The 27,904-nt window shown below is 30.8% G+C and overlaps 2 protein-coding genes across 10 annotated transcripts; one reads left to right on the top strand and one right to left on the bottom strand.

The window, feature by feature from the left end:
* Nucleotides 1-5,198: 5,198 nt before the first annotated feature.
* Bm9158 (Uncharacterized protein) lies at nt 5,199-6,796 on the bottom strand (the record flags this gene model as incomplete). The annotated part of the gene is made up of 5 exons (XM_001893739.1): nt 5,199-5,322; nt 5,704-5,803; nt 5,868-6,014; nt 6,119-6,206; nt 6,713-6,796. 5 exons carry the CDS (start codon nt 6,794-6,796, stop codon nt 5,199-5,201), a joined length of 543 nt encoding a protein of 180 aa, XP_001893774.1.
* A 1,605-nt stretch (nt 6,797-8,401) lies between these two features.
* Bma-nurf-1 (PHD-finger family protein) lies at nt 8,402-25,821 on the top strand (the record flags this gene model as incomplete). 9 transcript variants are annotated; one of them, XM_043078780.1, is made up of 41 exons in its annotated part: nt 8,402-8,556; nt 9,083-9,186; nt 9,364-9,477; nt 9,566-9,672; nt 9,905-10,144; nt 10,401-10,727; nt 10,896-11,250; nt 11,425-11,622; nt 11,702-11,952; nt 12,059-12,208; nt 12,502-12,690; nt 12,953-13,168; nt 13,461-13,555; nt 13,736-13,875; nt 14,044-14,227; nt 14,514-14,648; nt 15,013-15,115; nt 15,330-15,531; nt 15,767-15,949; nt 16,059-16,332; nt 16,506-16,611; nt 16,872-17,078; nt 17,261-17,380; nt 17,730-17,772; nt 17,907-17,992; nt 18,306-18,386; nt 18,563-18,705; nt 18,874-18,985; nt 20,169-20,242; nt 20,417-20,478; nt 21,521-21,690; nt 21,885-22,009; nt 22,150-22,322; nt 22,640-22,761; nt 22,878-23,081; nt 23,382-23,605; nt 23,829-23,961; nt 24,423-24,529; nt 24,857-25,086; nt 25,274-25,488; nt 25,792-25,821. In XM_043078780.1, the coding sequence occupies 41 exons, from the start codon at nt 8,402-8,404 to the stop codon at nt 25,819-25,821; spliced, it is 6,489 nt and encodes a 2,162-aa protein (XP_042934714.1). The 9 variants fall into 9 exon arrangements, with proteins under 9 accessions (XP_042934714.1, XP_042934712.1, XP_042934713.1 ...); XM_043078778.1 differs by having other exon boundaries at nt 18,871-18,985; XM_043078779.1 differs by having other exon boundaries at nt 9,358-9,477.
* Nucleotides 25,822-27,904: the final 2,083 nt, after the last annotated feature.

Genomic DNA, 27,904 nt, shown 5'->3' with positions numbered 1-27,904 from the left:
ATTAGAAAATATTGAATATTTGTTATATTAAGCAAACTTAAAATTACTCACATATATATTTTCTTCTAACTTTCTTTTTTATTAATTATCACTTCACATCAACTAAATGGAAATTTCGTCTAAAATTACTAAAACAATAAAACTGATACAACAAATTTTCCTTCTCAACATTGATAAATGTTGATTAAAATAATTAAAGACCTCAATTAAAAAAAAAAAACTTTTTTCAACTAATAAAATTCGTTTATAAAAATTTATCAAAACAAAAAAAAAAAATTAATAAATAAAAAGAAAGAGCTATAAATTACAATTTATGGCATCTACTAATTTAAACTTAAATTATTTTATCATTGCAATGAAACAGAAATGACTAAATTGATAAGACATTTTTTAAAATATTGATATTTTGAAACGTGATATCTAATCATATTTGATAATTTTCATTTAAATGCTAATTTTTTATTTTTATTTTTTTTTTTTATAGCAATTAATCGATGATAGTTATGAATTAAAAATAGAAGAAAAAAATTTCTCATTGATATTCTTTTGTAAAATTTTTATTTCAGAAAAAAAATGATAGGAAAATAAAAATAGAAATACAATGAAATGAAATAAAATAAAAGTAAATATGAAAGAAATTTGAAGATTGAAGAAATATCGAGTAAAAATTTTGCAAAAACAAAGAAAAAGAATAGACATAACAATAAAAAATAGACAAGGTCACTTTTTTTTCATTTCATTTATTTATTTATTTTTTAATTTTCTTTTAATTTCTTTACAAATCAGGAAATGTATTAAGAATCAGAAGATTTATACATAAAGGACAATCGATGTAATGCACTGTACCTTTCCGGTTGAATTGTGCAGTAATATCATATATACCTATCGTTTCATTAACACAACTCGACAATATATTGTCTCATTTTAATACAAACCGGAAATGAACATCGATTCACCCGGTTTGTCTTCAACAAAAAGTGATTAATATGTCAGAGTTGCTATTTGAAGAAACTTAAAATTTTTATATGATTTAAATAAAAGTAATGAATATATTATTATTAGACCATTTTGCAAAAAATATTTTTAAATATTTTAATTCTAGTACTAAAAAGATAATTCTGTATGATAATTAGAATACAGGTAAATGAATATAGGTAAATGAAGGTAAAAAAAGGTAAAAGTAAAAAAATTTCACAAATAAGGAATAGAAAGTAAAGCACTTATTTGTCGCCAAATTTATCACTAATATTTGGTTGGAATTTTATAAAGATTAAAATCCTTATCATTTATCACTAATATTTGGTTGGAATTTTATAAAGATTAAAATCCTTATCACATTAAAATATTTCTCAATTTCATGATAACGATTAGAATCCATATCAAATAGTAAGATTTCTCTCAAGTTCATGATAGTGATTAGAAAGAGCCCTTATCACGTATTAAGATATTCAGCAATTTCATGATCATAACGCTAATATCAAATATTTTAATATTTTTTATAAAATTATGAAAATTCCTTAGCACAATCAAATCATGAAATATTTCAAAGTAAATTTTCAATGGGAACGAAAAAAACGAATGTGTTATTTCAAAAAGTGACAAAAAATTTATTCAAATCTTTTGGCACATCTGCAAAAAATGATTAGAAACTAATTTGTTGAAGAAAGTTTCATTTATTTGTTGTTTAACTATCAGAAATTAATAAATCATTTTTATAAGAATGATTTTTGTAAATTCAACTACCAATCAGTCCGTTGTTGACAATTGATTAAATTCATTTAATGTTCTGTTGAAACAATTGTGTCACAAAAAACAAATCATTGATAACATTTATGATAATAATGAAAAGAATTGGAAAAAAAGGGAAAAAAATAAGGAATTGCTTTTATATTGTATTGAGAATTTTATTGAGATTTCTTTTTCTTTTTAAACTTTTTCATTAATCAGAAAAGAAAAACAAGAAATGTCCGTGTAAATAGATATATTGAAAATAATGATTTAATAAATAAATAAATGAAATCAATAGGTAAAATTAATGAGAAATATATTTACCATTCATTGATTGTGATTTTAAAAAAAAAAAAAAAAAAAAACAATTTTTTTTTTGACAATAATTTAAATATGAGGAAAAGATGGATTAAAAGAATTGTTAATTACAACTTTTTCTTCCTCTCAAATATACTATTCTATTAACTGTAAACAATATTTTAAATCTTTAAAATTTGATAAAAGAAATAAAATTTCATGATACACTATTTAAAAAAAAACAAAAACAAAATTTTTTAAAATAAAACGATCGATAAAAAGTGAACGATGCAAATTACAAATTAAAGATCTAAATTAATTGTATGCGAAATAAAGTTATGTTAAAATAAAAAGTTTTCAAAGTTTGAGAGAGGGAGAGAAAGAGAGAGAAGGAGAAGGAGGATAGAAGTAATATATATATATATATATATATGGAAATAAAAAATTTTTGAAAATAAGGTTAAGATTAGATTTACTTATGATATTTAATAATATTTCATACATTTCTTAAACTAAAATTTTTAAATATTTCCCCTTTTTTTTCAGTAAATAATTAATAAATAATTATTTCTTATGTTATTTCTTTGTTTCGTTCTTTATTTCTTTTCACATATCTGTAAAACACAAATGAAAATCTCATTGTATTATTTTTGTATTTGTTTATTTCTAGGAAATGATAACATAAAATAACATAAACGAGTACAAATTATGCTGGAAACGAAAAATGTGACAGATAAATTTATAAAGAAAATAATGTTGTATATTTTAAAATTAAAATTTTAAGATATCTTTGGCATTAAAATATTTATAAACAATTATTTCTATTTTTTTGAAATAACAGAATAATTCTTCATGAATGAGTTTAGAAAAAAATCATTGGCTATTATTCCTACAACGTAAAAATTCCCGAAAGACATGAAAATGAGGCATGCATCAGCGAAGTTTTGAATTATGATAAATTTTTCGCTTCTTGATAAGATTAAAATGAAAAGAAAAATGAATTGTATATCGTTGTGTTCCGACGAATTAATTCATCTTAATGAAATTTTGTCACTTTTTATTTCTTTTTCTTCTTTTCATTTTTTTTTCCTATATACATTTATATGAATTTGATAGAGAAGTTTACACTCATTTAAAAATTAAAAAAAAAAAAAATGAAAGAAAAGAAGGGAGGAAATGTAAACAATGAAAAGAAATAACATTAAAAGGATAAAATTCCAAAAGAAAAAGAAATTAAAAAAAGAATATTTTCAGTCATTTGAAATCCTCGAAATATTTCTTTAACTTTTCAGCAGTAAGAAAATAAAAAATAAATAAGGAATAAAAAGTAAAAAACACACAAATTTATTAAAAAATTTTTGGTTTTTTTTCTTTTTTAACAAATTAATGTCCCAAATTTTCCACTTCAATAAATCTACTGCTATATATTGAGATACATTTGTTGGCCATTGAGATTGATAATAAATTTAATATGAAATTTGTTCATTAAAGTCTGAAAAACAAAAAACTTTTCCTCCACTCTTTTAATGATAAACTTAAACAACCAAAATAGATCGAGTAAAAATGAAATTTTAGGAAAAGTTTTGATTTATATAAATGATTAATTTACCTTATAAATCGCTTCATTCTTAATGATAGGCCAAGAAAACATTGCATTTTCATTTCTCTCCCTTTTTCTTTATCCCCCTCCCATTTTTTTCTTTCCCATAAAACACTAATTATTTGTTTGATGAAAATGATAAAAATGATTAATAGTTGAAGTATTGCTACTTTATTACGAATTCGGATCGATTTACTAGAAATTATCAAATGAAATATTCCAGAAAAAAAAGGAAAAAGTTACGATGACCCAATGAAACAATAGATGAAAAATTTTTCCTCTTCGTTTTTCTTCTAAATAAAAACTGCTGAATCATTTCTTTTTTTCAAAATAAGTTTAATATATAAAAGCAAAATTTATGTATCTCTCAGGATCACTATTCCCTTCCGACCCTATTTTTTCTTTTCCCTTTTTTTCTTTTTTAGCGAAAAGAATTACAAAACAAGTTTTCAAAAGAAAAGGTCAGTAACCTCAAAAAAAAAAAAAATAAATAAATAAATAAAATTAAATTAAATAAAAAAAGAAATAAAAGTAAAAAAAATAAATAAAAATTTATTCTTTCAGTTTTGATAGTACTTTTTCACAAAATCAACACCATTATACCGGTAAAAATTTTCGGCAAAAACTTTCATTCAAAGGATATACAATTCAACTTTTTTCACAATCAGTAATTATTCAAGTTTTTTTTCTTTTCATTTCCTAGCTTTCATTAAATGCCGAAACTATTTCCTATTGTTCATCACAAATAACTGGTAAAGTTGAAAAAATAACAACAAAAAAAAAGAAAAGCCTGAGCGGAAGTTATGAATAAAAGGAGTAACTAAATTAATATGAGAAAACAGAAATAAAAAATACAAAAATAGTCATGAAAATTTCAAGAATCAATAAGATTAATATTTATTTTTATATGTTATGCTGAAAGAAAGAAAAAAACATGCATTCACAAATGTGAATAATAAATAATTTTTACAATTTCGAATTAATGGAGGAAAAAAACAATTAGATATTTAAAAACAGCGAATGAAGCAGGATTTTGATTAACCCATATTTCCACACAACAACTATAATTTAGTTAAGGAGCAAAATGAAAAACGATATCAAAACAATGTGAATTAACAAGTGCATCAAAGGCATCACGCACAAAAATGCTTCATAATTTCAATACTGACATAATATAGTTGCAGGAAGGTATCAGTTTTTAATCATTATTATTTACCATAGTATTATGTATTACTTTAATATGCAGCTTTTAAGAAATTGAAAGTGGAGAAATTATGTTTAAAAACGTACTGTCTCTATAAATGATGAAATTAACTAAAGTCAATTTAACAGTAAATCTCAATATTGAAAGTGTCCCTCTCGAGCATAACTTGAGATATTGTGTTATAATGAATAGTAATATTATATATAATAACCATGACATGGCGAAGCTTATAAGATCAGCATTTTAGCTAAATCAATCGTTATAACGATATATACAGAAGAGCTGCTTCCAAGATATGAAAGAACTTAGAAAAATAAGATCTGTAAATAAATGCTCATCTCAAAGAAATGAAATTTATGAATTTGGAAATTAAATTTCAAGAGATTGATGAGCGAAAGAAGTTGACGTGTCGTTATGTGTTTGAACAGCTGATACGTCTTCCTGGCATGGTAAACTGTCGACACAATCGAGTAATTCTAACTTAGCAACAATTCTGAAATCAATTCTAAAATCAAAATATTGCAAATAAAAGAGAAAAAAATTTGGTTGAGGAATGTTTAAAGCTGCTTTTGAATCTTTCATTAAACCATACTCCAAATATAATCATATACCCAGTTTTTGGAAAAAGCTCAATCCGTTACATGGACCGAATGAGAAAAATGTTTCTTTTTATTTCATTAATATACAGCTGTTGTAACCTAAGCCACAATGAAAAGTGAAAAACAAATTCTGCAACAAAAAAGGAAAGAAAAGACAAACTCAATTTTCATCTAAAATTAATTAAAGCTCTTCCCACAAGACTGATGGAAAATTTCCAGATCATTTACTAAAAACTATTGACATAAAAGTGATATCAGAAAAGAAAACTAGTTACCTTTTTTTATCCTCTTGAGTTTGCTTGTAGATTTGAATCTTGGTTTTCAAAATGCATTCCATAATATTCTCCTCTACCACAGTGAATATTTTATCGAAATCTGCAACTTCAACATTTTTAAATTTATGATAGTGTTCCACAAATTTGAATATAAACCGAATAACCTTTGCCTTCTTGTTTCAATTCATCGAGCTCATACTGAGCAGCTTCGATTGCTGTGATGTACTCCGTTATTTGCTTGTCGCAATAATCGAAATCCTTCTTGGCCTTCCAGATCTGTTCACGCAATCGCGACACTTCTTTCTCGGAATCTAAAAACATCGAAAAACAACAGGTAAGGTTCAGGATTTAAGTAATTAATTGATTACTTATTCAACTTGAGAATCTGAACGAACGAATTATCAAATTTACACACTCCGCAACGCACTGTGCTGTTTCTGCTTCACTTTTACAAACTTCTTCACTTCCTGCTCGTTAATAAGATATTGACGCCAATTTTCAGCCTAAACAAAGGGGAAATAAATTTCAGAAAACCAAAAGACAAAAAAGTGCAATCACTGCGAAAAGAAAAGCTCAAATTTACTCAAAATAATTTGGGATTTTTTTATCATTGTCGATAATTATCCATGCAGAGAGAGGTGAAAGTCCACAAACACGCTGTCCCCGTAATGACGCATTGGTGAATTAATAAAACAGAATAAAATGTAAGTACGATAGTTACATGTCTATTAATTAAAAGGAATAACAAAACCCATTTCAACATTAAATACTTTAAAATGCTATCATTTTGTAGCATTTCAGTGCATAATTTTTATACTTACCTTAGAAGGTAACTATAAAGATATGACACGTGTAGCTAGAACTACAAATGAGTAATTTGTGAAATGAGAAATATCACGCTTAAATAATAGGTGGTCTATTCAAGTATAAAACAATGTACACTATTTTAACAAATTTCTACGGTTTACGCAAATGTAAACAATAAATTTTGATATACGTTAAAATGTACCTCATTGTTCTCAGTTTTAATATCCGTTTCAAATTGTATGATACAATTCAACAGCTCCATTAATTCATTTACTTCACTAGCCATAGTGTAATTCCTTCAAAGTATATAATAAGGTAAAATATATTCTTATCCACTTCACACTTAATTTCTCATAAACTAATTAACATTAAATAGTATTAAATAGTAATGAAAATTACCTTTAATTAGCTCATTCAATCTCAAAGAAAAATTAATTTCATTATAATTATCATTTCTCCCATAAGTAATGTTAAAATTAATGTTAGAAATAAAAATAATAGCAACAATTTATTCTAACGCATTCAGCAACAGAAAAAAAAGCAAAAAGGAAAGGAAGCAATTTCATATTTAAAATTACAGCGCCATAATTTACATTCCCTCGAATGATCTTACAACGAAAAACCACGGAAAATTGTTTATTCGAAGATAAGCGAAAATGATTGATTTGTTGAGAAGTGGAATATTATATTATTCTTCTAAGATTTACAGTAATTTGGTGAAATGAAATTTTCCGATTGAACTAATTTTAGTATAAAATTTAAAACACAATTATGGCACTCTTCTTCTCTTCCTCTCTACACACTGTGTGTAAGACACACACACATCTATTGATTAGTTTCAGCGCTTTGAGCGACTGATTTCATTTCGAAGTGTGCACAGTAGGGCTGTATTGCAGGTGCTACGTATGTGTGTGTCTATCTGCTATGTATGTATGTGTGTGTGTGTGTGTCTATGTGCTGTGTATGTATGTGTGTGTGAAGTGTATGTTTGTATATATGTGCGTGTGTGCGTGTATATGTAGTACGTACATAACGTATGCGTATATTATGTTTATATGTGTGTGTGTGTGTGTGTGTACGTGTACGTATGTATGTATGTATTGGGTATGGAATGATAAAGACATACATAGTATTTGCTCAAATTGATCATCTCATTTCATCTTTGTAATATGTGCATAAAAGAGGAAAAAAGAAAACTTTCTGATCTTTTCCTCTTAATTGTGAGATTTTTCAGGATAATTTATCTGTAAATATAATAATTATTCACTCAATTATATACATGCATGCTAAAAAAACAAGAATTTTCACATTTGTTCATTTAATTTGCATATTTGTTTTTTCTTTATTTCTTTGTTGCATGTTTATCATAAATTTCTGAAAAGAATGCATACATATGTATATATGTGATCATTGAACTATATTTTATTTATGATTATGCTTTTATAACAAACTTATATCATTTTGTCATCATATAACGATCGAATACTGTGTTATACAATTTCACGGTTTTTTTTTTTTCTTTCAGAGAATTTTCTATTAATAAAAAAGGAGACAGAAATTAGGAATTTATAAAATTCATAAATAATTTGAAGAAAAAACAAGTCTTTCCCCTTTCCGGTTATGTGTTCATAATAGATTGGTTTAATAAGTGTGGGAAGTAAAATGTTGCATAAAGGATATATGTTGCATAAAGTTATACGTGGCGATACGATGATGCATCGATGTGAGACCATGTGTTGTCGTTCGTGCACAAATTGCATGTTTTTTATTTCAAGTATTTGTGATAAAACTTTAATCTGTGTTGTTTTAGCACTTTATAGAGATATACAGGTATTAACTGTACAACAATTTTGGAAGAGATTTTAACGCAATATTTTTGAATTCGACAGAAATGCCTCGTGGTAGACCTCGAGGTCGTGGTCGAAGTTCAGCCGGAAAAACAGTAGCTAAATCATCACCATCATGCTATGGTCGTAATCGAGGACGTGCAAAACTCACTGGTATTTCGATGAAATCAAAATCAACGAAAACTTCAAAATCCAGAGAGTAATTTAATTCTGTCTAGTTCGAGTAAATGCAAAATCTTTCACATATATCGAATAGTGTTAGTTGCTTATTTCAATGCAACAGCTATATGGCTGCAATATTACCAGAGGCTTTTTAGGGCGATTATTTTTTCCTTTTTTTACTATTTGTCTACTAAAAGTAATTGAAATAGTTTCATTACTTTACGCCATGGCTTATTTTCATACTTTTTTTCGTATCATTTCTGAAGTTTTTATTCAAATTGAATGGCCGAATTCGAGGTAAAATTGTTTGGAAAAAATTTCAAATATTTAAATTCCAAAAGTGAATATTACTTTTTTATATATCAGCTAATGGGTAGCTTTTCAAAAAGCGCCTTTTTGAACGCCTACTGTATCTTCAATGAGAGTTTGTCCAATCCACATATCAATCAATAAATTAGATGATGCGGCTTCATAGAAAGACTATTTGAATATCTACAGTATATTCAGTGATTATTCGTCGATTATATTCAAATAAAGCTGAGAACTCGATCATTATGTTTCAGAAATCGACAAGCTTGGGATGAAAGTGATGAAGAATATGATAGGCCTGACTACTACACCGACTCATCAGATGGTTTCGATAGTGATACTTCCACTGCCCAAAGAAGTTCGCTGTTTTGTATTAGAATTTCAATTTTTACATCCATGCAGAAAATAGAAACGCTAACCTTGTAAAAGACTTGTTGCCATCTTAACTAGTTCAGCTTTATAATAATTTGTTCAGATTCACCCGAATATTCATTCTTTGAAATTTATTTTGTAAACAAATTAATGATAGATTCAGCAGCAATGGATTTCGAAGACGAAGCTGAAGATGAAGAGATAGAGGAGACATCATCCGTGGCGAGTCGGGTTCCAACACCTGGTGCATCGCTTTATGAGACAGATGAATCTGTCGGTAGGTTTCCCTGCAAATTGGTAGATCCATGCTTTTGTTTCAATTTTCATTTCGTCAATATTTGTTGTTCCATAAAATAAATTTATAGAATGCCCATGGCTTGAAATTCCTGCAGAACAATTACCAATATTGAAATTACCAAAAGGAAGCAAAGATTTATTGATCGATGAGAAATATTTGTTTGATGCTCTTGAGGTACTGAATCATTAAGAAAATGAGCTGTTATAAAGGTTGGAATAGCATTGGTATAATTTATAATTCATTGTCACTGATTAAACGATATTTTTATAAGCTAATAAGCAATCCTACGTGTTCAGATCAGAAATCATTGAGGCACGCTTTTCACCATGGCAGATCAGGTGATGTATTGGCCTTAATATTGGTAAAAATTCGCATATTTCCTCACTATCTTAAGTAAACCTTGCAGGTTTATGAAACTTGTCGGTGGTACTATCAAGCAATTCGACTTTCTCCATTTCTTTTCGAAGATTTTTGCGCTGCTTTAAGTACTGAGGGTCAAACAAATCTCTTGGCTGAAATACATATCGCTCTGTTGAAGTTGTCGCTAAAGGACGATGATGATGAGCAGATCATCTTATCAGTTCAGGACACAAACAATAGTTTTAACATCATGCTTCAGCTGCTTGAACCAATGACATATGCCGAGGTAACTACAAGAAAAAATGTAAGGAGGGCAGTAAACTGAGAATTAGAGGATACTCTAGGATGAAAAAAGAAGGAGCTAGAAAGTTGAAAGAAGGAATTTCTTATCTGAAATACATATTGTATTGTTAAAAAAAGTTTTTATGTCTATTTATTTTTTTCATTAATAAGTTTCAAAACATCCTTTTTTTTTTTTTTTTTGTTATTAACAGATCTCAAGGATTGGATTCAAAAAACTGTACTATAGTTCTTTGCTTCAGGTACTTCGCCAATATTTGGAAAGCGATCCGCAGCGTTTTCCTGCTGAAGTTCTTGAAGCAGCAAGTGGAAATTATCCGTTTGTTGGTGTGAAACAACGACTTACAGTTCTTTCATGGCTTTGCGATCGTTTCTTTCAAACTAATGAATACCGGAATATTGTTAGAAATGAGGGAAAACTGACGGTAGATGAACACTGTCGTGAATGTGGAAAACCAGGCGATGTCCTGCTATGTGACGGTTGCGAAGCATGCTATCATCTGTCATGCACAAATTTAGCCGATGTACCAGATGGAAAGTGGTTGTGTCAAGTGTGTGAATTACATAAGGTATCATTGGTTTCAGTACCTTTAACTTGTATGATAAAACAGGACAGCATATGGAACTGATGTAGCCATGTGAGTCACAGTTGCAGAAAAGACATGCAATGTTCATTTACTAGTTATCCTTCATTTTATTTTCACCGTACTCTTACTTTATCGAAATTATCATTTTAGGTACGCGGTGTAACAGACTGTCAAGTCCCAGGTTACCGGTCGCCGCGTATGCCAATGCGTTTCAAACCATTGGGTCGCGATCGTCATGGCCGTCTTTACTGGTTTATGGTGAGGCGTATATTTGTGCAGAACGATATTGACGGTTCTGTGCATTACTACAGCACTCTTCCTCAGCTCTATTTTTTGTTGAATATGCTTTCTGTGAACGAATACGAAAAACATTTGGCAGCCGTTTTTATGGACCTTCTTCCTCTCATTGAAGAACATATGCGGATGACATTGCAGTTAACTGGTGACTATGGACGAAGCGCAAGAGCTAGAAATAAAACTGATTTGTACTTGCATGCTGATAACGGTTAGCTTGGATTAAAATTATTTTTTTTTAAAAAAAAGTGAAAACAAAGTCAAACGTTTTTGTTAGGTTCATGGGCTGAAAATTTTAGATTTTCTAGTTGACTCTGAAGCTTGTCACGATTGAGTGTTTTTGGAAGACTCACAAAGATTCCAGCTACAAGTAATCTTTTTTCAGTTGTTAGAATGGGTGATATTTTGGCAAAGCCGTTGTTTAGTCAATTACGAGAAAGTGATGATGAAAGAATAGTGGTTGCAATTGGTTACACGAAGCATGTTGAAGTGAGCAAGTATCTGCTACTCTGCAAAGTAGAAGAATTGTTGGGATTTACGGGAAACTGTTTAAAGGATACATTCTGGACAGCTGGCATGCAAAGTAAGTGTATGTCATTCTGCTCTGATTTTCAGTTGCGAAATTAAAACCAGTAACCATACAAAATCTGTCTTATTTCCAGCTCACGAAGTGATTACAAAAAAAGAAGTAATCGAAACGAGTTTCCATACAGCTTTAGTTAATGGCGATATTGACGAAGTCCCTTCTGTGGAGCTTGGATTTAGGCTTGGAGAAGGCGATACCTTGTCTCGTTATGTCAATCAATATAGTATGAATGAATATGCCAAAAATCCGATTCAAAGGGCTAAAGAAAGAGACAAAAAAAAATACATGTCAGGAAGATTTTCGCTTATGGACGAAGGAGAGTTTGAGGTGATTTCAATTCAAATACTACGATGTCAATATTTCTACTATAACGAATAAAATAACGTATTACTTAGATAAAGAAATGTGCTTCAAAAGAATCATGAAATTTCAGTGGACGGTAGCAAAGGGACGTACTCTTACTGGAAAACCCATTCAGATTGGGAAAATAATACAAAATTCCATGGAAAGTTTTGCTCAAAAAATACCATCAGTTTTAATGCATCGACTATGGAAACGTGATGGCTTGGATTATTTTAAAAAGGTAATTTGTTAGAAAAAGTAATTTCTGATTTTTTTTTTTGAATCTTCGAGTCATGCTTAGCAATTATTTTTTCTCTTATTTATTCCATCAGTTTGCAAAAAGACAACAGATATTTAAAAAAATTGAAATTGCGAAATAAAATTAAGATGATTGGATTTAAATTAATTTCGACAAATGTGCAAACTATATGGCAATATCTAGGCGTCAGTGTTTGTCCGGTTTTTGTGAGAATTTTGCTGCATATTTATCACGTTTTCATATAAATTCCTTTTACGAATTATCATTTCTTGTAGGGACTTAGTGCTCCACCAACAGTTGAATTGTTGAAAGATTTGTTGCTGCGCTTCGAATGTGCGATTCGGCGACCAGTTCTTCATAATGTATGGTGGAGCACTCTGGGACACACTCGTCTGATACGTATAACAGTGGAGGATCGTGAACGCCGTCAGCGTTATGAGACAAAGAAAAAGAAGCAGGAAAGGGTAACGGTTTTTAGTGCATTATAAAAAATGATCAATGATATTAGAGGATGTTATATTTTCCGAGCACTCTTAGCTTAGCTTTTTCTACACCAAAACAATATTTTAAAACAGAAGTCATTTTAAAAGAAAAAGAATCACCACTAATCGTTTATATCATTTTGTAAAATGCTCTGCTAGCTTATGGAAATTTTTGAAGTTAGCAAATGAAAAGGGCAGTGACATTAAAGTCGATCAACTTAAAAAGGTGGGAATTTTTATGCAGGAGCTTTGGGCAGCAGAACCAGATGATGACGAAGTAATTTGGGTGAAACACCATAAGGTTGGTTCAATCCTTAAGAGAACTTTATGGCGACAGAATGATGAAGGTTATCGAGTGAATGGTCGTGGTACTCTTGGTGGTTGGTTGTGGAAATCTAATACATTTCATCGAACATTTATTCCACGAGCTGAAAAGCCGAATATTGGCAAAATTTTAGAAGTATACCGCTTTTTCTAATGTTTTAGTAGATTTCGCTAACTTATTAATAAAACTTTTTATTTAACTGTTGATGTTATTAATTGTTAACAAAAACCAAGAAATTTGACGAATACAGTATTTTTTAAGGAGATCCATGTTAGACTATGCCTTCTAACGGAATCTGTACTTTTGTTCTTTTTAATTTGTTACAAAATGAACGAATTTTTTAAGTTGAAAAAATTTATCTCTGTATTGAAATTATTCCCCTTTTTTCGATTTTTGATAAATGTTTCATTTGTCTGAAATGTTCCAGCCCACTTCATTGGCAAATAGGAAGGCAATTCATCTGGAAAAAATTGTTAAATGTCTAAACGAGTGGAGAATTGCAGAATTGGAAGGAGAAGAGAGGTAAATTTGTTTCAGGTTAACAGATCTTTTTGTGCATGTCATATGAATTCTTGAAATCATAAATGTAATCAAGCTGCAGAGATGACGCCTAACGTAATGAAATAACCCTTCCTCTCCCCCAAAAGAAAAAAAAATTAGACCATGAATTTTTAAGTGCTGTTGAAACAAAACTATTTTCAGGAAGTGGCAAAAGGAACTTTTGAAGAAGTGCTATTCTCCCACGTGTAGAATGGGTATAATGCCATTACCGATTACCTCAGAAAATGATAGTGTTCAAGGTTGTTATAGTCTTACGTGTCGTCAAGCAGTATCGCAGTCCAGTACGTTCTGCTTTGTTATTATAAAAAATTCAAACCTTTTGTAAAATTTCATTTTTTTTTTTTGATCTAAGTGAAAAAGTAGAAAGGATCTTCGTCATCTTCGCCACTGTCAGAATCCTTCTGTACGTCTAAAATATTAGCTTTTCCACTATACACAATTAATTTTAGTGGGAAGAACCACGAGTAGTGTTGTGCATGCACGACCTCCATCTTCGTCACCGTCAAAATCTCATCAAGAAAATGGAAAAGATGTAAAAACACTGGAGATGAATAAACCGTTTCCGCTTCCGCTACCATTTGATTATCGAGTCAGACGTACTGGTGAACAAAGTTTATTAATCTTACCACAGAAGTTAGTTTCTTTTGTTGAAAAATATTATCTCTTTGAATGTTTTAGAGATCTATACATGTAATCATTTATAGCTTCTTTGGGTGATAATGCTACAGATATTTTCAAGAAACATGGGATCAAGTTTAGTTGCGTCCAGTTAGGGTAAACAGTTGCAGTGTAGTTGTACAGCATTATTTCTCCATTTTCTTGAACTGCTTACGCCGTAATTCAACACTGTAATGCTTTGAATAGACCAAACTTAATTTTTACAGTAGACTTCTTAAGAGCTTACAAATAAGTTTTTCAGAGCCTTAAAACGTTTGGCTCGCCAGGGTGGAATAAATTTGAATTATTTCGCTCCTGGTTTCCATCGTTTGGCTAAAAGTAACAATCAAGTATGGAACTACCCTTGTCAACGTCCACTCTTTGATAATTGCTGGAGGTTTGCTAATTTGGTTATGGAGAGTGAAATAATCTTTCATATTTGGAAATATTGCAAATTTTGAACTAGAAAGCACTCTTTGTAATGTAGTTATTAATCACATCAGCTGAAAATTGTGTTTTAAGATGTGCATCATCCTTATGTTTCCGTGTATTTTAACATTTTAATATGTTCATTGTGTTTGCATATGCTTGAACGTTTCACTGTTTGACTGTTAAGAAAGTACAATCCGTAGGCATAAAAGAGATGTACATTCTTAATAATACATTTGTTAAAAAACTAAAATTTTGATCTGCATGGAAGGAATTATTCTATTGTTATGTACGAATTGAATTGAATATATATAAACACTTCATAATTGCAGATACTTAGTATTACGTGCTCAGTCATACCACTCGATTGCTTTGCATCTTCGAGTACTATATGCGTGCATTCGATGGGCTGATATGCATCGTGAACCAGATGAAGTTTCTTTTTATTCTTTAAATCAAGATAGGAAAGCTGTACGTCATATTTTGAACTTCCACAGTAGGAGGAAATAAATACTTCCAGTGTTAGATATTCTTTATTAAAGATATTTAGTTATTTGTATTTTCAGAATATTTATTTTTGAGACAGCTGCTGTTATAGAATGCTGGTTGGTTCTTCTTGAAATACTTTGCTTAAAAATCACTTTTATAGGATTTTCGAGTTACAGTCCATCTTGCGGATCATGATGAAGTAAGAACAGTGATTGGTCATAAGGAATATCCACCAGATGGCATGTATGAACAATATAAACTTAGTGTAGAGCTAATTCCTCTGGATGACAATGTTGAACTGGATGATGCTAATGAAGGCTTAGGAAGTGCTGCATATCATCCATCAAAATCGCTAGAGAAAAGTAAGCTTATTTTTTGAATTTTTCTTCAGTTTATTTCACAGTTATTGATTTATGTCATAGGAAAATGCTCCATTGTAACGGGAGTAGGATAATGCTAATGGTTTGGCGCATAGCATAGTAATATGCGACTAATGGAGATTGCGATAGCTTAACTTTTGTAAACATTCATTGTCTTTTGACCAGTATATGTTTTGATGGACTTCGATGGCATAATAGTAATCACGGTTTATTTCAGCTTTGCGTAAAAGAAAAGCAACAAGAGGGAGATCAGAAAACGGGGCACTAAGGAAAGATCATGTGAAAGTGGTTGAGCGATGGATCGATGGTATTGAATTGAAACCTTGGGAAATAGCTAATTATTGGAAGAATATTGAAAATCGGGCGAGACGTGGTTTGAATGCACCATCGGTTATCACAGGTTCTCAAAAGCAGCTTTTCGAAGTATTCTATGTAGCCCTACGTAGTCATATTCTTATCATGCAATAGGATAGCTGTTTGCTACAGATTATGTTTTTAATTGTTTTCAGTAGGTAATAGAATTCCTGCGCCAGTTATTAAGCACTATGAGTCGCAGACAGTTCATTCTAACCGCATATCTGGTGAGCGACGTCGTCCGCAACCAAAACGCATGCCAGATTACGATTATGATATAAAAGATGATGAGGACGAAGATGACGATGATGAATATATCGACGTCGAAACATTGCCAAGTATTGTTGAAAAATCGAATTCAAGTTTAGAACCAAGACCAAAAGTTTCTCGATTATCAGAACAGAGATCGGAAAGACACTTGGCTGGAAGGTGATTATAAATTTATTGAACATTGCTTAACGGAATTCTCTTTCAGTTTTCAAATGATTGCTCTTCAATAAAATCTTGTACCTAAAAGAATGAAAATATATGTTAAGTGTCAAATTTATTTAGGGGTTTTGCTATATCGAGCTTCCTTAGATTTAATTATTAATGTATTTTAGTCCATATAAAGCGCAGTGGCAAAATCCGAATATACTTCGTCAGTATGAGCAAGTGGCCAGACGACCAGGTGAATTATTAGGAGGAGGGAAGTATACTATGTTTCAGGTTAGCTTTATCTTTTGGTTTTTATTTTAGCTAGAGCGAATCATATTCTTCCGAAGGGTAACTACAGTAGTCAAGATGGACTAGAAGTGTTTGATTTTGAAAACGGGCTGAAAGTGCTGAAAATGCTACATACAACTAATTTATTTTATATTGCTCATTGTTTATTAATTAAATCCAAGGGTGTATTAGCATCTGTTGAAAGTGTATGGTACTTTTGGTCATATAATACTAGATTTTTTAAAAAAATGAACTAAATTTAGAAACCGGATGGTACGTTTTGTCGAGTAATGGTGTATCAGAATCATCCAACGCAGAGTACCAGGACAGCGAGTGCTCCAGGATCTGTTCGTACACCGCCAATGATAGCTTCACAACCAAGAACTGGAACCTATCAACGTGAATCGGTGCGAATACCAGTCACTCGAAGAGTTGTATCAGTTCCAGGTTCGAGTCATGGATCTCCTGTGGTTGGTTTAAACAGTAATTTGACATACTTCTTTTTTTCAAGATTATTTGTATTTCTACATGAATCCCTATGACATGAATCTTTCCTATGTGCATACAGAACTTCGTGAAGTAGTGGCTGTCTTCTTAATAAGACTTTGCTAATTTAAGGTTTTGCAGGTTTTCTTTTTTGTTTGAATTTCAGGCACCAGTGGGTAAAAGATTGCTGTTGATTCGCCGGAGTGATGGCACGACGCAGTATTTAAGGCCAGTTACTACTGGTACAGGTACACCTGGTGCATATCGAACGGTTCGCACAACACAAGTACATATTCGCATTTTTTAAAGATACTTGATTGTTTTCTCCAAAGAAATACGTTTTAAGCACTTTGCCTTTTCATCTTTGTTATTTCTCTTGTTTTTATTATACCATCACTCCCTGACAGTCGTGCTGTTTCTCAACTCGCCAATTCGGTTTATTCTCCCACTCATTTATCCCGGGATTCGATGTTGTCAGGGTACTAAAAAGTTATGAAGAAATATGAAGATTGTGGAACGAGGAAATTTTGATGAATTATATTATCAGAGAAGAAGAGGAAAGTACGATAAATTGGATTAATTGAATTTATATATATTTATATTGTCGTGTTTCACCAGTGTGAATATCATTTCAGGCTGGTGGTGCAACAATAAATGATGTTCGAGGTTCTGCAACAAGTATGCGTTTTTGATCTCCCTTAGGATAGCTTTTTTCTGAGTACTACATTATATTTTATGCTTGTTCTCATTCTTATCCTTCAGCATTAACAATATTTTCATCGTTTCCAAAATTCTAAAATTCGTTTTTATAGATTCTCCCTTTGTTCGTCCGCTTGGTACTACTCGAACTGTTTTTACTGGTAATCAGTCAGTGGGAAGAGTTTTAAGATTACCTGCGGTAGGTATTATTGATCAACTAATTTAGAAAATATGAAAATTGAATATCAGTGTATAAGCTTAAAAAAAACAAAAGATTTGGACTTACAAATGTCATACGATTAGTAAAAAATGAGTATGGCTGTCAAATGTGTGCTATTAGGCAGATTGAATTGCTTTGAATTATCAAATAAGTGCATGGTTGAGTATGTTGATAGAAGGAGGCGAATTGGTAATTATTCTACAGCTTTATTCTCGATGATAATAAGCTTCTTGATTCCTTAGTAATAAGTGATTTTTCTAGCATTCCTTATTTATCCTGTAATAATTTACAGCGAACAGTATCAGTAGTAAATCAGCCATCTTCTACTGAAAATCAAGCTTCATCCACAGTGCGAATTGGCCGAATGCAACCGGTAAATATAGTGATGTTGACTGATCCTATAGTTGTGCATTCCAGCTGGATAGTTCATATTTCAATAAAATATAATTGTTCTAATTTAATCACTTCCTTGATGATGAACATTTTTTACAAACAGCGAATTAATCTGTTGAGAAATGAAATCTGGAATTCAACTTTAACGTTTTACAGAAGCGAAGAGTGGATGGCGATGAGATGCTGAATGATCATTCCACCGATCCTAGTACGGCACAAGTAGACGAGGAGTATCGTTTATTGACAGAAAAAGGTCTTCGGTCGTCTGGAAAGCCACTTGGAACAGCTCCAGTTTCTGGGTAAATTGTTGTTCCTTTATGCCAGTCTCTTCAAAAATTCTTCAAAATATGAAAATTTTGTGAGTTAGTTAGATTGCAATTAATTTAATAAGATTTTGTTTCCTCAATTTATTAAATTCGGATTTCGAAAGGTGTTTTTACTGTTATAACTGAAACTTTTCTTAGCAGTACAAGACCAGCTGTAACAGTTCAGCCTCGGCAAGGTTTAACAGCAGTGGTTCATTCAGCTCTCGATCAACAAACATCATCAGGTCATATATTTGGTGACCATGACCCTATGGTAAGTAGGAACTCTGTTTAGCTTATTTCAGAAATGGAACCAGAAAGCTAAGTGACTGTAATTTTAGTGGGCTTGCAGTTCCGTGAATTATAGGCCTCCAATACATTTCTCCAGATTAATTTCATTCTAAGTGCTGAGTTTCAGATAAGTGGTGGTTACTACAATAATGATGATCTGCAGGCCTATACCGGGATTTGATAGCTTTACATTAGTGATATATTGATCTATGGATCTCTTATATTGCGCTTAGACGAGTGGTTAGAAATCAGAAATATGATTTCAGAGTTTCAAGAAATTTCGAAAGGTGGAAGTAATAAATGCAGTAGATAGAAGCTGAAATTAAATTCCAAGTTGGTCGTGAAATTATAATTGGGCAAAAATAAAGGGAATTGATAAAGATAATGTAATAGGATTACTTTGTTATTCCTCCCAATTTGGACCATTGGTTGTTGCTTCATACTTTCGTTGCATTTCAGATAATTTTTCATAAATTGCTATGATCGTGTGACTTTGTGTTAACGTCTTAATTTGTTGGATTTTATGGAATGTTATGTAGACGTTAGGTTTATGTAATATTGAGAATAGATGAGTTGAAGATTGCATAGATTTTCCATAGTATTCCTATAGTTACACTGTCATCTGACGATACATTTTGCGTATTTTGAGACATCCTCGTTATATTCCTATTACTCGGCAACGAAATCTCCATACCAATTTTTTATTAGGTACCTTTCACTATTCTTGTCATTTAAAAGGCATCTGTTATTTTTTCTCCTATTGTCGGTTAGTTTCTTCTGTTACACATCGTCTGAACAGTGCTCGAAATAATAGTGAGCAAAGTCTTCATTTTGTTAATATATTAACATCACGAAATTGTAATTTCATATTCTTATATGGATGATTTGTACCAGATGATACATTCGTCTACTTCTACATAACTTTGTGTTTCGATTCTACACTATTTGAGTGGTAGCCGATTTTGATTTTTGGTTTTGGCTATCATCTCTATATTTTTCATGTTTCTGTTTTTGTGCATAAAATAAAAATATTCTAAAAGTAATTTTTGCAAGTCACACGATCATGCACTCTTTGAAAAATTATCCATTTAGATGATTTCATTTCCGTAAGAGATTAGGAAACAGACAAGACGGGTAATTAGAAGCTACCAAAGTCCAATTTCCAGGTTGGCTCCGGATCTTCAGCAATTGGTGGTGATAGATACGCGAATATGGTACGAACAGAAACCAGGACAGCAGGGTACGGGTTTCCCAGATTCTTTTTTGCACTTAGTTGAATAGTGAATAGTACTATTGGGAGGTTAAAATCGGTTCATTTCAATAAGTTTAACAACTGCAAAAGTCGTGCCATTTTTTTTTTTTTTCCAATTGAGGTCATTAAAAATTAGGAAAAATAAAAGTTACTCCTTCTTAGAGTTACTGTACGAGCACATCATGGCGCTGAAGTAGTTCGAGTGGGACTCCATGGACGAGGAGGTATATCGCTGATTATTGTTATTTTATTGAAATTTGCTGAATCTTCCACTGAAAGATAGTTTTTTCTGGTTTGGAGGGGGAGGGGGGGGAAAAAAATGACTATGGGTAAAATCTATGCTAGCAGTGCTTTTGGTTCATTCATTCTCGTAAACTTTGATGACTGAAGCGATTGTGGCATGGTCTATTGCGAAAAGTTCATAATTATGTTATTATAATGTCACGTATAATCCATGTTTCAAAATTTCGAAAGTAATTAAGAAACATTGTTTTATTTTCAATTTTCAAGTAGTTTGCAGCATCAGAACATTTTTTTAATTGTTCTACAAGAATGGTCAAATAATGGAAACATTCCGTTATCGATGTTGAAGAGTTCATCGGGCCATTTTTCCGAACTGTTTTTTTTTAGTTACCAGAGTTTTTTTTTTTTTTTCATTGCAACTATCAGTGATCTCTGTTAGACTGCAGTAATGATAACATGTGCATTACAACTCTTCTACAGTATGTTGTTATATGCTTCTAGAAAGTGCCATTGTATGTCACAACACTTTAATGACTGATATTTGAGGGTAAACCGCTGTATTTTCAAAGTCATTAAATACCTGACTGGTTAGCAAACAAAGGACAGTTTTTAGCTATTTCAAGTGCTTTTAAAAAATTCTTTATGACAGTCTGTGCAGGGCTATTGTTTAGTTTAACTTTTAATGTCAAAGTCGCTCCGATGCTATATGTACGTTTCGGTTGGCTGAAAGGCATTGAAATTTTACATAAGATTTAGAATGAGCACGAATTTACTATGAAAATACTAAACAGAAGGTGGCAAGTAGTTGGTTGGAGACTTGCAGTCCGGAACCATAATAGCATGGATATCTGCATGACAACTGAGAACATGTTATTCGAAGTGACTTAGAGTAAAGGACAAAATTAAGAACATCTCGTATACGCTAAATAGAAGGTCTCTAAATGTTCACTTATCCGTAATTACTCTCTTAGTCTTGAATATCGTCTTTCAAAACCGTAAATTCTTTAATTTTTTCATTTTTAGTATCGTCATTATATGGTAAGACGCAAAACGAATTAACAGATATGACATCATCAGTGGGGCACAGTTATGCCAGTTGTCGTACCCATATAAAATATATTGGAACCATTGATATCCGTTCCAATCTTTACATTCGTCCGTTTGAACAAGTCGATCAGCGAGTTATAAAAGAAGTTTCTTTTCTTGTCACAAATTACTGATTTCTAATCAAACCTTTGTTGCTTCGTAGATTTGTACTATTTCTTTGGCAACACTGGATTATCAATATATTATAAGCAAATCTTGGGAATTTAAAAGCAGCAAATTTTGTTAAATCTTTTAATATGTTTCATGCTATACTTCAGAACTTCTTGAATTCATTTTTCAGGTGCTTGACAATTTGATAACTGAAGTTTGCATAATGGATGCTGAAAATGGTTGGCATCGACGTCACATTCAGCGTATTTTTGAAAAACGTCAGGAAGAAAGAAAGCGCCGTGAAATGCAGCAAAGGTATTACATTATTCTTTCAATGATGGGCGAGCTTTTTTTTCTTTTTTTTCTTTTAAACTGATTCCAGTGAAGCGGAATCAGTTATTATTTTCTGTTAATGTAGTTTTTATCACATTTTTTTCTTATTTCTCAATTTTTAGGGCACTGAAAATTGAACGCCTTTCAGCGAGACAACTTGAAGCTGAGTTGGGTGAGCGCATTGAATGGTTCAAGAGAGAAGTCAATAAAAGGCGTCTTAAGTTAGAGGAAAGAGCAGAGACTGAGGCCGGAATGATTGCGCCATGGCGCCGGCCTCGAAGTAGGCCTGAGAAGAGTGAGGCTTAAAAGTTGATCAAAAGCTGAGAATGGCTCAAAAGAGAAAAGAGAATTCTCGATTAATTAACTTGGTTTCGTAGATACCTTTTTTCTAATACTTTAATTTATCTCGAAGAGATTGGAATTTTTGCTGTGCAGTTTTCTACACATTACTGAGATAAAACTTGGTAGATTTGAAATTTCATAGTTTTGAATATCTTAGTTTCACTTCTGTCTCTCTCTCTCTCATAAATTTCGATCTTCCAAATACAGCTTCTCTGTATCAGTTTTTCAAAGTAAATTTATGTTTTTTTTTTTTTTTTTTTTTTTTTGCAGGAGCACGTGAACTTTTTCCCGATTCAAGTGCACAATTGCAAGCTATAGCAGGAATGCCGGTAGAACCAAGTACCATATCGTTGGGTGGTATAATACATTCCGACGAAACAGCATCGAATAAGGTTTCTTTCTAATTGGGTTTATACGAGTCTCTTCCAGTTAGTTTTTGATTTTAATTCTTATAATTAGACTTTTATAATTATAACTTTTATAAACTTTATAATGAATAGAAATTTAGGTAGATGAACAGTCGACTATCCAACTTCCAAGCGAAAATAGCAATGTACAGTGTGCGAAAACTACGGGATTGATACCAGATTTATCCATTCAGCAGCAATCAGGAGAGTTGTCAGTAAAGGATCAACCTTTAATGGATTCGGGACAACAAGTGGAAGACACCTCACAACAGCGGCGTAGTGAGAGAAGCAAGAAGAAAAAGAGTGTAAATTTTTTCCTCTTTTATAGCAAGATAACAGCAGTTTTCGGAACTTGCGATACTTTATTTTTGTAAAAAAGTATCGACTACCTCTCTGTAATTTTGGTCAAAGAATGTGGTGAAAAGTGAAATGTGCAATTATCGTGGATAGAAATTCCATCAACTCTCTTAATTGTATACTTTTTTGTGCATCTTCAGAAGGCATTATCATGCCATACCAGGTTTATTATCATTAATTGTGCTAATAACAGGAATTCTTAGAACTACTTTCCTAGACTACCTAACTATTGATTTCAACAATTTTAGTGGGACGAAAGTTTTATCAAAATTGAATCACTTTCGACATCGCAGATACCAGATAGTAGTGAAACGAAGACAAATGGAAAAACTCGGAAAGAACAGCTTCGTATGACACGTGGAACCACTCCTTCAACGTCGTCACGACCAGGAACAGCATGTTCAGAATCTATTCCAGACATCGATACCACAAAAAGACACTGCAAATGTAATCAGCCTTATGACCCGAAAAAGTATTGTTTTATAATTACTTCTTTATACTGTCCATTTACTATTTATTTAAAGTTACGAGTACTTAGTTGTCTGACGAATGCAATTAATATGTTTTGTGTAGTAAACCCACTTAATTAAGGTATAATACTTCTTGTTAGATACTAGAAAATAAAAAATATTTTTCTTGTAACAGGTGAAGGAAATAAATTTTCAAGCTTTCAGTTTTTAATTATTCATTTTCAGGTTTTACGTTGGTTGCGATTTATGCTATCAGTGGTTCCATGGTAAATGTGTTGGCATATCAGAAAGAAAGTCAAAGAAAATGACAAGTTGGTTGTGTGCAGATTGTGCGAAAGAGCAGAAAAGTTCTGAAAAGGTTGGTTTCTGCTGCCTATTAGTGAGATTGCTATGTTTTTTTACCAAGTAGATTTCTTGATATTTGAATGTGTCTCTGAGCGGTAACATTCAGTTTTAAATACTGCGATCATATTGGAAAAGTTTTTGAAAATTTTTAAAGTGGTTTAAAATATTCAGCACTTGTTGGCTTAGGTGTGTTTTGACTGTAGAAATTACTGGCATCTCAGGAAGTCAGTAAATTGGACAAAATAGATGGTTGAAATTGTGAGCTTTTTTCAGATAATGTGTATTAGACCTTATATGTCTTGTTGCGCCATCGTTAGCTTACTAATTTAATCTTGTTTTTCATATTTCGTTACTCTTCCAAATTTTAATAAATGTTAGCAATATTTGATAAAGATCATTAAAATAGAAGAAAGAGATGAAAAGTTATTGATTTACATTAAAAGTAGCGATTAATTTTCAGTTCACATATTTTAGGAACTATATTGTGTATGCCAGACTCCATACGATGATTCACAATTTTATGTTGGCTGTGATGGATGTGAAGGATGGTTTCATCCACGGTGTGTTGACATCACTCAAGAGTATGTGTTTTTTCTCGAAAACGCAAATCATCTTTGTCTTTGGATCCGTTTTTCGTTAAGGATCTTTTTCAGAAAGTTGCGGAAGAAAAGAGTGCAGAAAAAGTGTAAAACATCTTTTCTTTCTTTAACATTTATACATTATTTGATTATTTACAAGTTCTTCATATGATTTAAACTGCATTTTTGGAAAAATGAATTGAAGTACGAAAAGTTTAGTTTATATGCATGAATATTTTATCGAGAAGTACTAAAAACTAATATTCAAATTAAGTTGTAATGATTATGACAATAAATGAATTGAAAGTTGTGCCTAAACATGGAATTTAGGGATGCCGAAAAAGCAGCGGAATATCTGTGCCCTCAATGTACACAAAATAAGCAAGCAAATGAATCGAGTACTTCATCTTCACCGCCTATATTACTTGATCGTCCTGATTTCGATCTTCTTTGGCATGCCTTTGATAGTTTAAAGAGTCATCGAACTAGCTGGCCTTTTCGACAAGCAGTTGATCAAAAAAATCATCCGGATTATTATTCTATTATTAAAAAACCGATGGGTTAGTTTTCAAATTTTGTTGATTTATCATTAATAAAATTCATTTCGTATAAATACAGTTAAGTTCTCGGCAATTTTTGTTTTCATTTCCAGTATTTTTTGTAGTGAAGAAAAAATCAGTTATCATTAATAAGCATGTTATGTTTAGAACTTATTATGAGCTGCTTGAATAAATATTCCATTTACAGATCTGAGCATTGTGCAGCGAAAACTGGAACATTACGAATATCATAGCTTGAAAGAATTTACTACTGATATAGCACAAATTTTTGAAAATGCTCGAATATTTAATTCAAAAGATTCAGCTATTTATCAGTGCGCTGATATTCTCGAAAAACAATTTCGTGAGCGTATAGTGAAAGTTAAATCTGCGATAGAAACACGAGCTAGTGGTAAAAAAGGGGTTAGTATCTTCAAATATTTGTACAAAAAATTAATATCAGATGCTAATTAAAGAGTATAAAAATACAATAAGCTTTATAAAATTACAAAAAAAAAAAAAAAGATTGGGAAATGCTGAGTAAAAAACAACATCTAGTATAAAGAGGAAAAAACAAGGCTAACATAAAAAATCACAAAAATATCGCCGTACGATTTCATATGTGACTGATGTAGTGTATTAATTTCTGATTTGGGACTTTCATGCTTTTCCTATGCTTGTACAACAATTTATAAATGCGTATCTAAGAGTTGCAAAATATTCCAGGAAAAAACAGCCAAAAAAACTAAAAAATAGTCTGAGTGGTTTAGCAAATGGTGATTAGTTCGCGAAACATACCGATGAGAATATCCGAAGAGTATACACCGATCTCTGCTTATTACATGTTTTTGCACTTTTTTTTTGTTTTGTTTTTTGTTTGTCATTTATCTCTGTTAATAAATTGCCGTTCTTTTCTTTCTTTCTTTTTAGCTTAATTAATTTTTTTTAATGACATGTGAAATTTTGTTGTTTTTTTTAAACTGTCTGTATTTTATACTTAAAATATTCGCAAAAATTGGGTGAAATGAGAGAGATGAGATTTGTTTATTACAACCATTTTTATAATTTTTTTTTTTTAAAACATATTTATGAATGCTTCTATATATTAAAATCATTAAAAAGAAAAAGTGAAGCATTATAAAACAATCGATCTAACTCATTCTTATTTCTTCTATGTACCTCAACTGTTAGAAATCATTTTTTTCTTCATTATTTTTTTTTTTTTATTTTTTCATTTATCTTTTTTTGTTATTCATAAATTTCGTTGATAATACAATTAAAGATATGTGTTCTATCTGTTGCAAATTGCAAATACAACTGAATTTATTGTATTGAAAAAATAACGGAAATTGTGAGATCTTCAACATTTTGACTTGGTTGTGCTCTAGAATTGGTAAATTTCTTCCTATCAATTTGCTAACCTTACTATTCTTTGTAACTGTTCTATTCCCAAATGAAAAAAAGAAACTGATAATCTGATCTTATTTTTTTCCCTCTTTTTCGAAAAAATTTGCTTCATTTCTAATTTGAAAAAGATTATTTTTCAAATGTTACTGTTTTAAAAATGGTTTCTGTTGTATAAAGTATGAAACGTGAATTTACAAGAAATTTTTTTTCCCTCAATAAAATAGATTTTAATAAATTTTATTTAGCTGCGAAGTAGTAGGAGAAGTGAATAAAATTGCTTAAGTCAAATAAATGAAGCAAATGATTACTGACTATCAACCTTCACTCTTTTTTTACTTTTAAAAATTAAATTTAATTACTGATTTGGTTTTTGTTTCTTCTGGTTCATTCTATTTCGTTTATTGTGAATTGAGAAATGATTTTGACGAACTTTTGTACATTGTTTGAAAGCCTTATTTCCACCACGCTTATATTTTTAAATGTTTAATTTTTCTTTTTTTTCTGGTGCAAATGTAAAATCAAAATAAATTTTGATATCAAATCTACTTTCAGTTTAATTATAGCACTTAGTAAGAGTTGATAGCAGTAAATAGTTTTACGGTTACTTAAATAGCAATTTCTTCATTGATAAGGATTGATAAGTAATAAATAATGGTCAATAAATAATAATCATGAAAATATATTCAATTCAAGTTTCTTCGAGCGCAGATAATTGTGACTTTTTTCATGTGCAAATAGTTTTTTAGTAATCACTCTTATTTGTTTGAAATTTATTCAATCCTCGTTGTAGAATAAATTGAAGTGTCAATAAAATATATGTTGACAATATTAAAATCAATACTGCAAAATTAAAAAGTTTAGAAATGACAAAGTTATAAGAAATTTTCTTGAAATATTATGATTATTTTGAATTTTAGTATGTTTCAGATAATTATAGGTAAGAGAAATTCACCATCTTTTTTTCTGAGAAGAAGAAAATAAATTATTGAAATTGAAAGATTGTCATTTTATTTGAATTAAAAGGCTTTCTATGGCAGAAGGGAGAGAGAGAGAGAGAGAGAGAGAAGAGTTATTACATAAAAAGTATTGTATTTTATCAAAGTCTATGATTCAATCGATTGCATTTTGAAATTTGCGTAAGAATCTGAATGCAATATCTATTAAATTATCTTTTTCATTCATTTTTTATTTCTTTTTTTAATTGAATTATATATTTTTGTACTTTTAATGAAATTTTTGTTCTATAATAAACGATGAATTTCATAATATAATCTATTAATTTCTGTTTTTCTAGAAAAAATTAACTCAAACAGATTGATGGTTAATATGAGAAATTGTCGCATTATTTGTCTCAATTATATCAGCTTTTTCATTTGATGAATCTTTTTTATTAGTTTTACTGGAATGAATGAAAGGGAATATTTTAAAATCA

The sequence above is a fragment of the Brugia malayi genome (genome assembly GCF_000002995.4).
Source record: "Brugia malayi strain FR3 genome assembly, contig: Bm_v4_Chr2_contig_001, whole genome shotgun sequence".
NCBI classification, from domain to species: Eukaryota; Metazoa; Nematoda; class Chromadorea; order Rhabditida; family Onchocercidae; genus Brugia; species Brugia malayi.
Note: the sequence above shows the minus strand (reverse complement) of the source record. Positions and strands in the feature narration are given on the sequence as shown.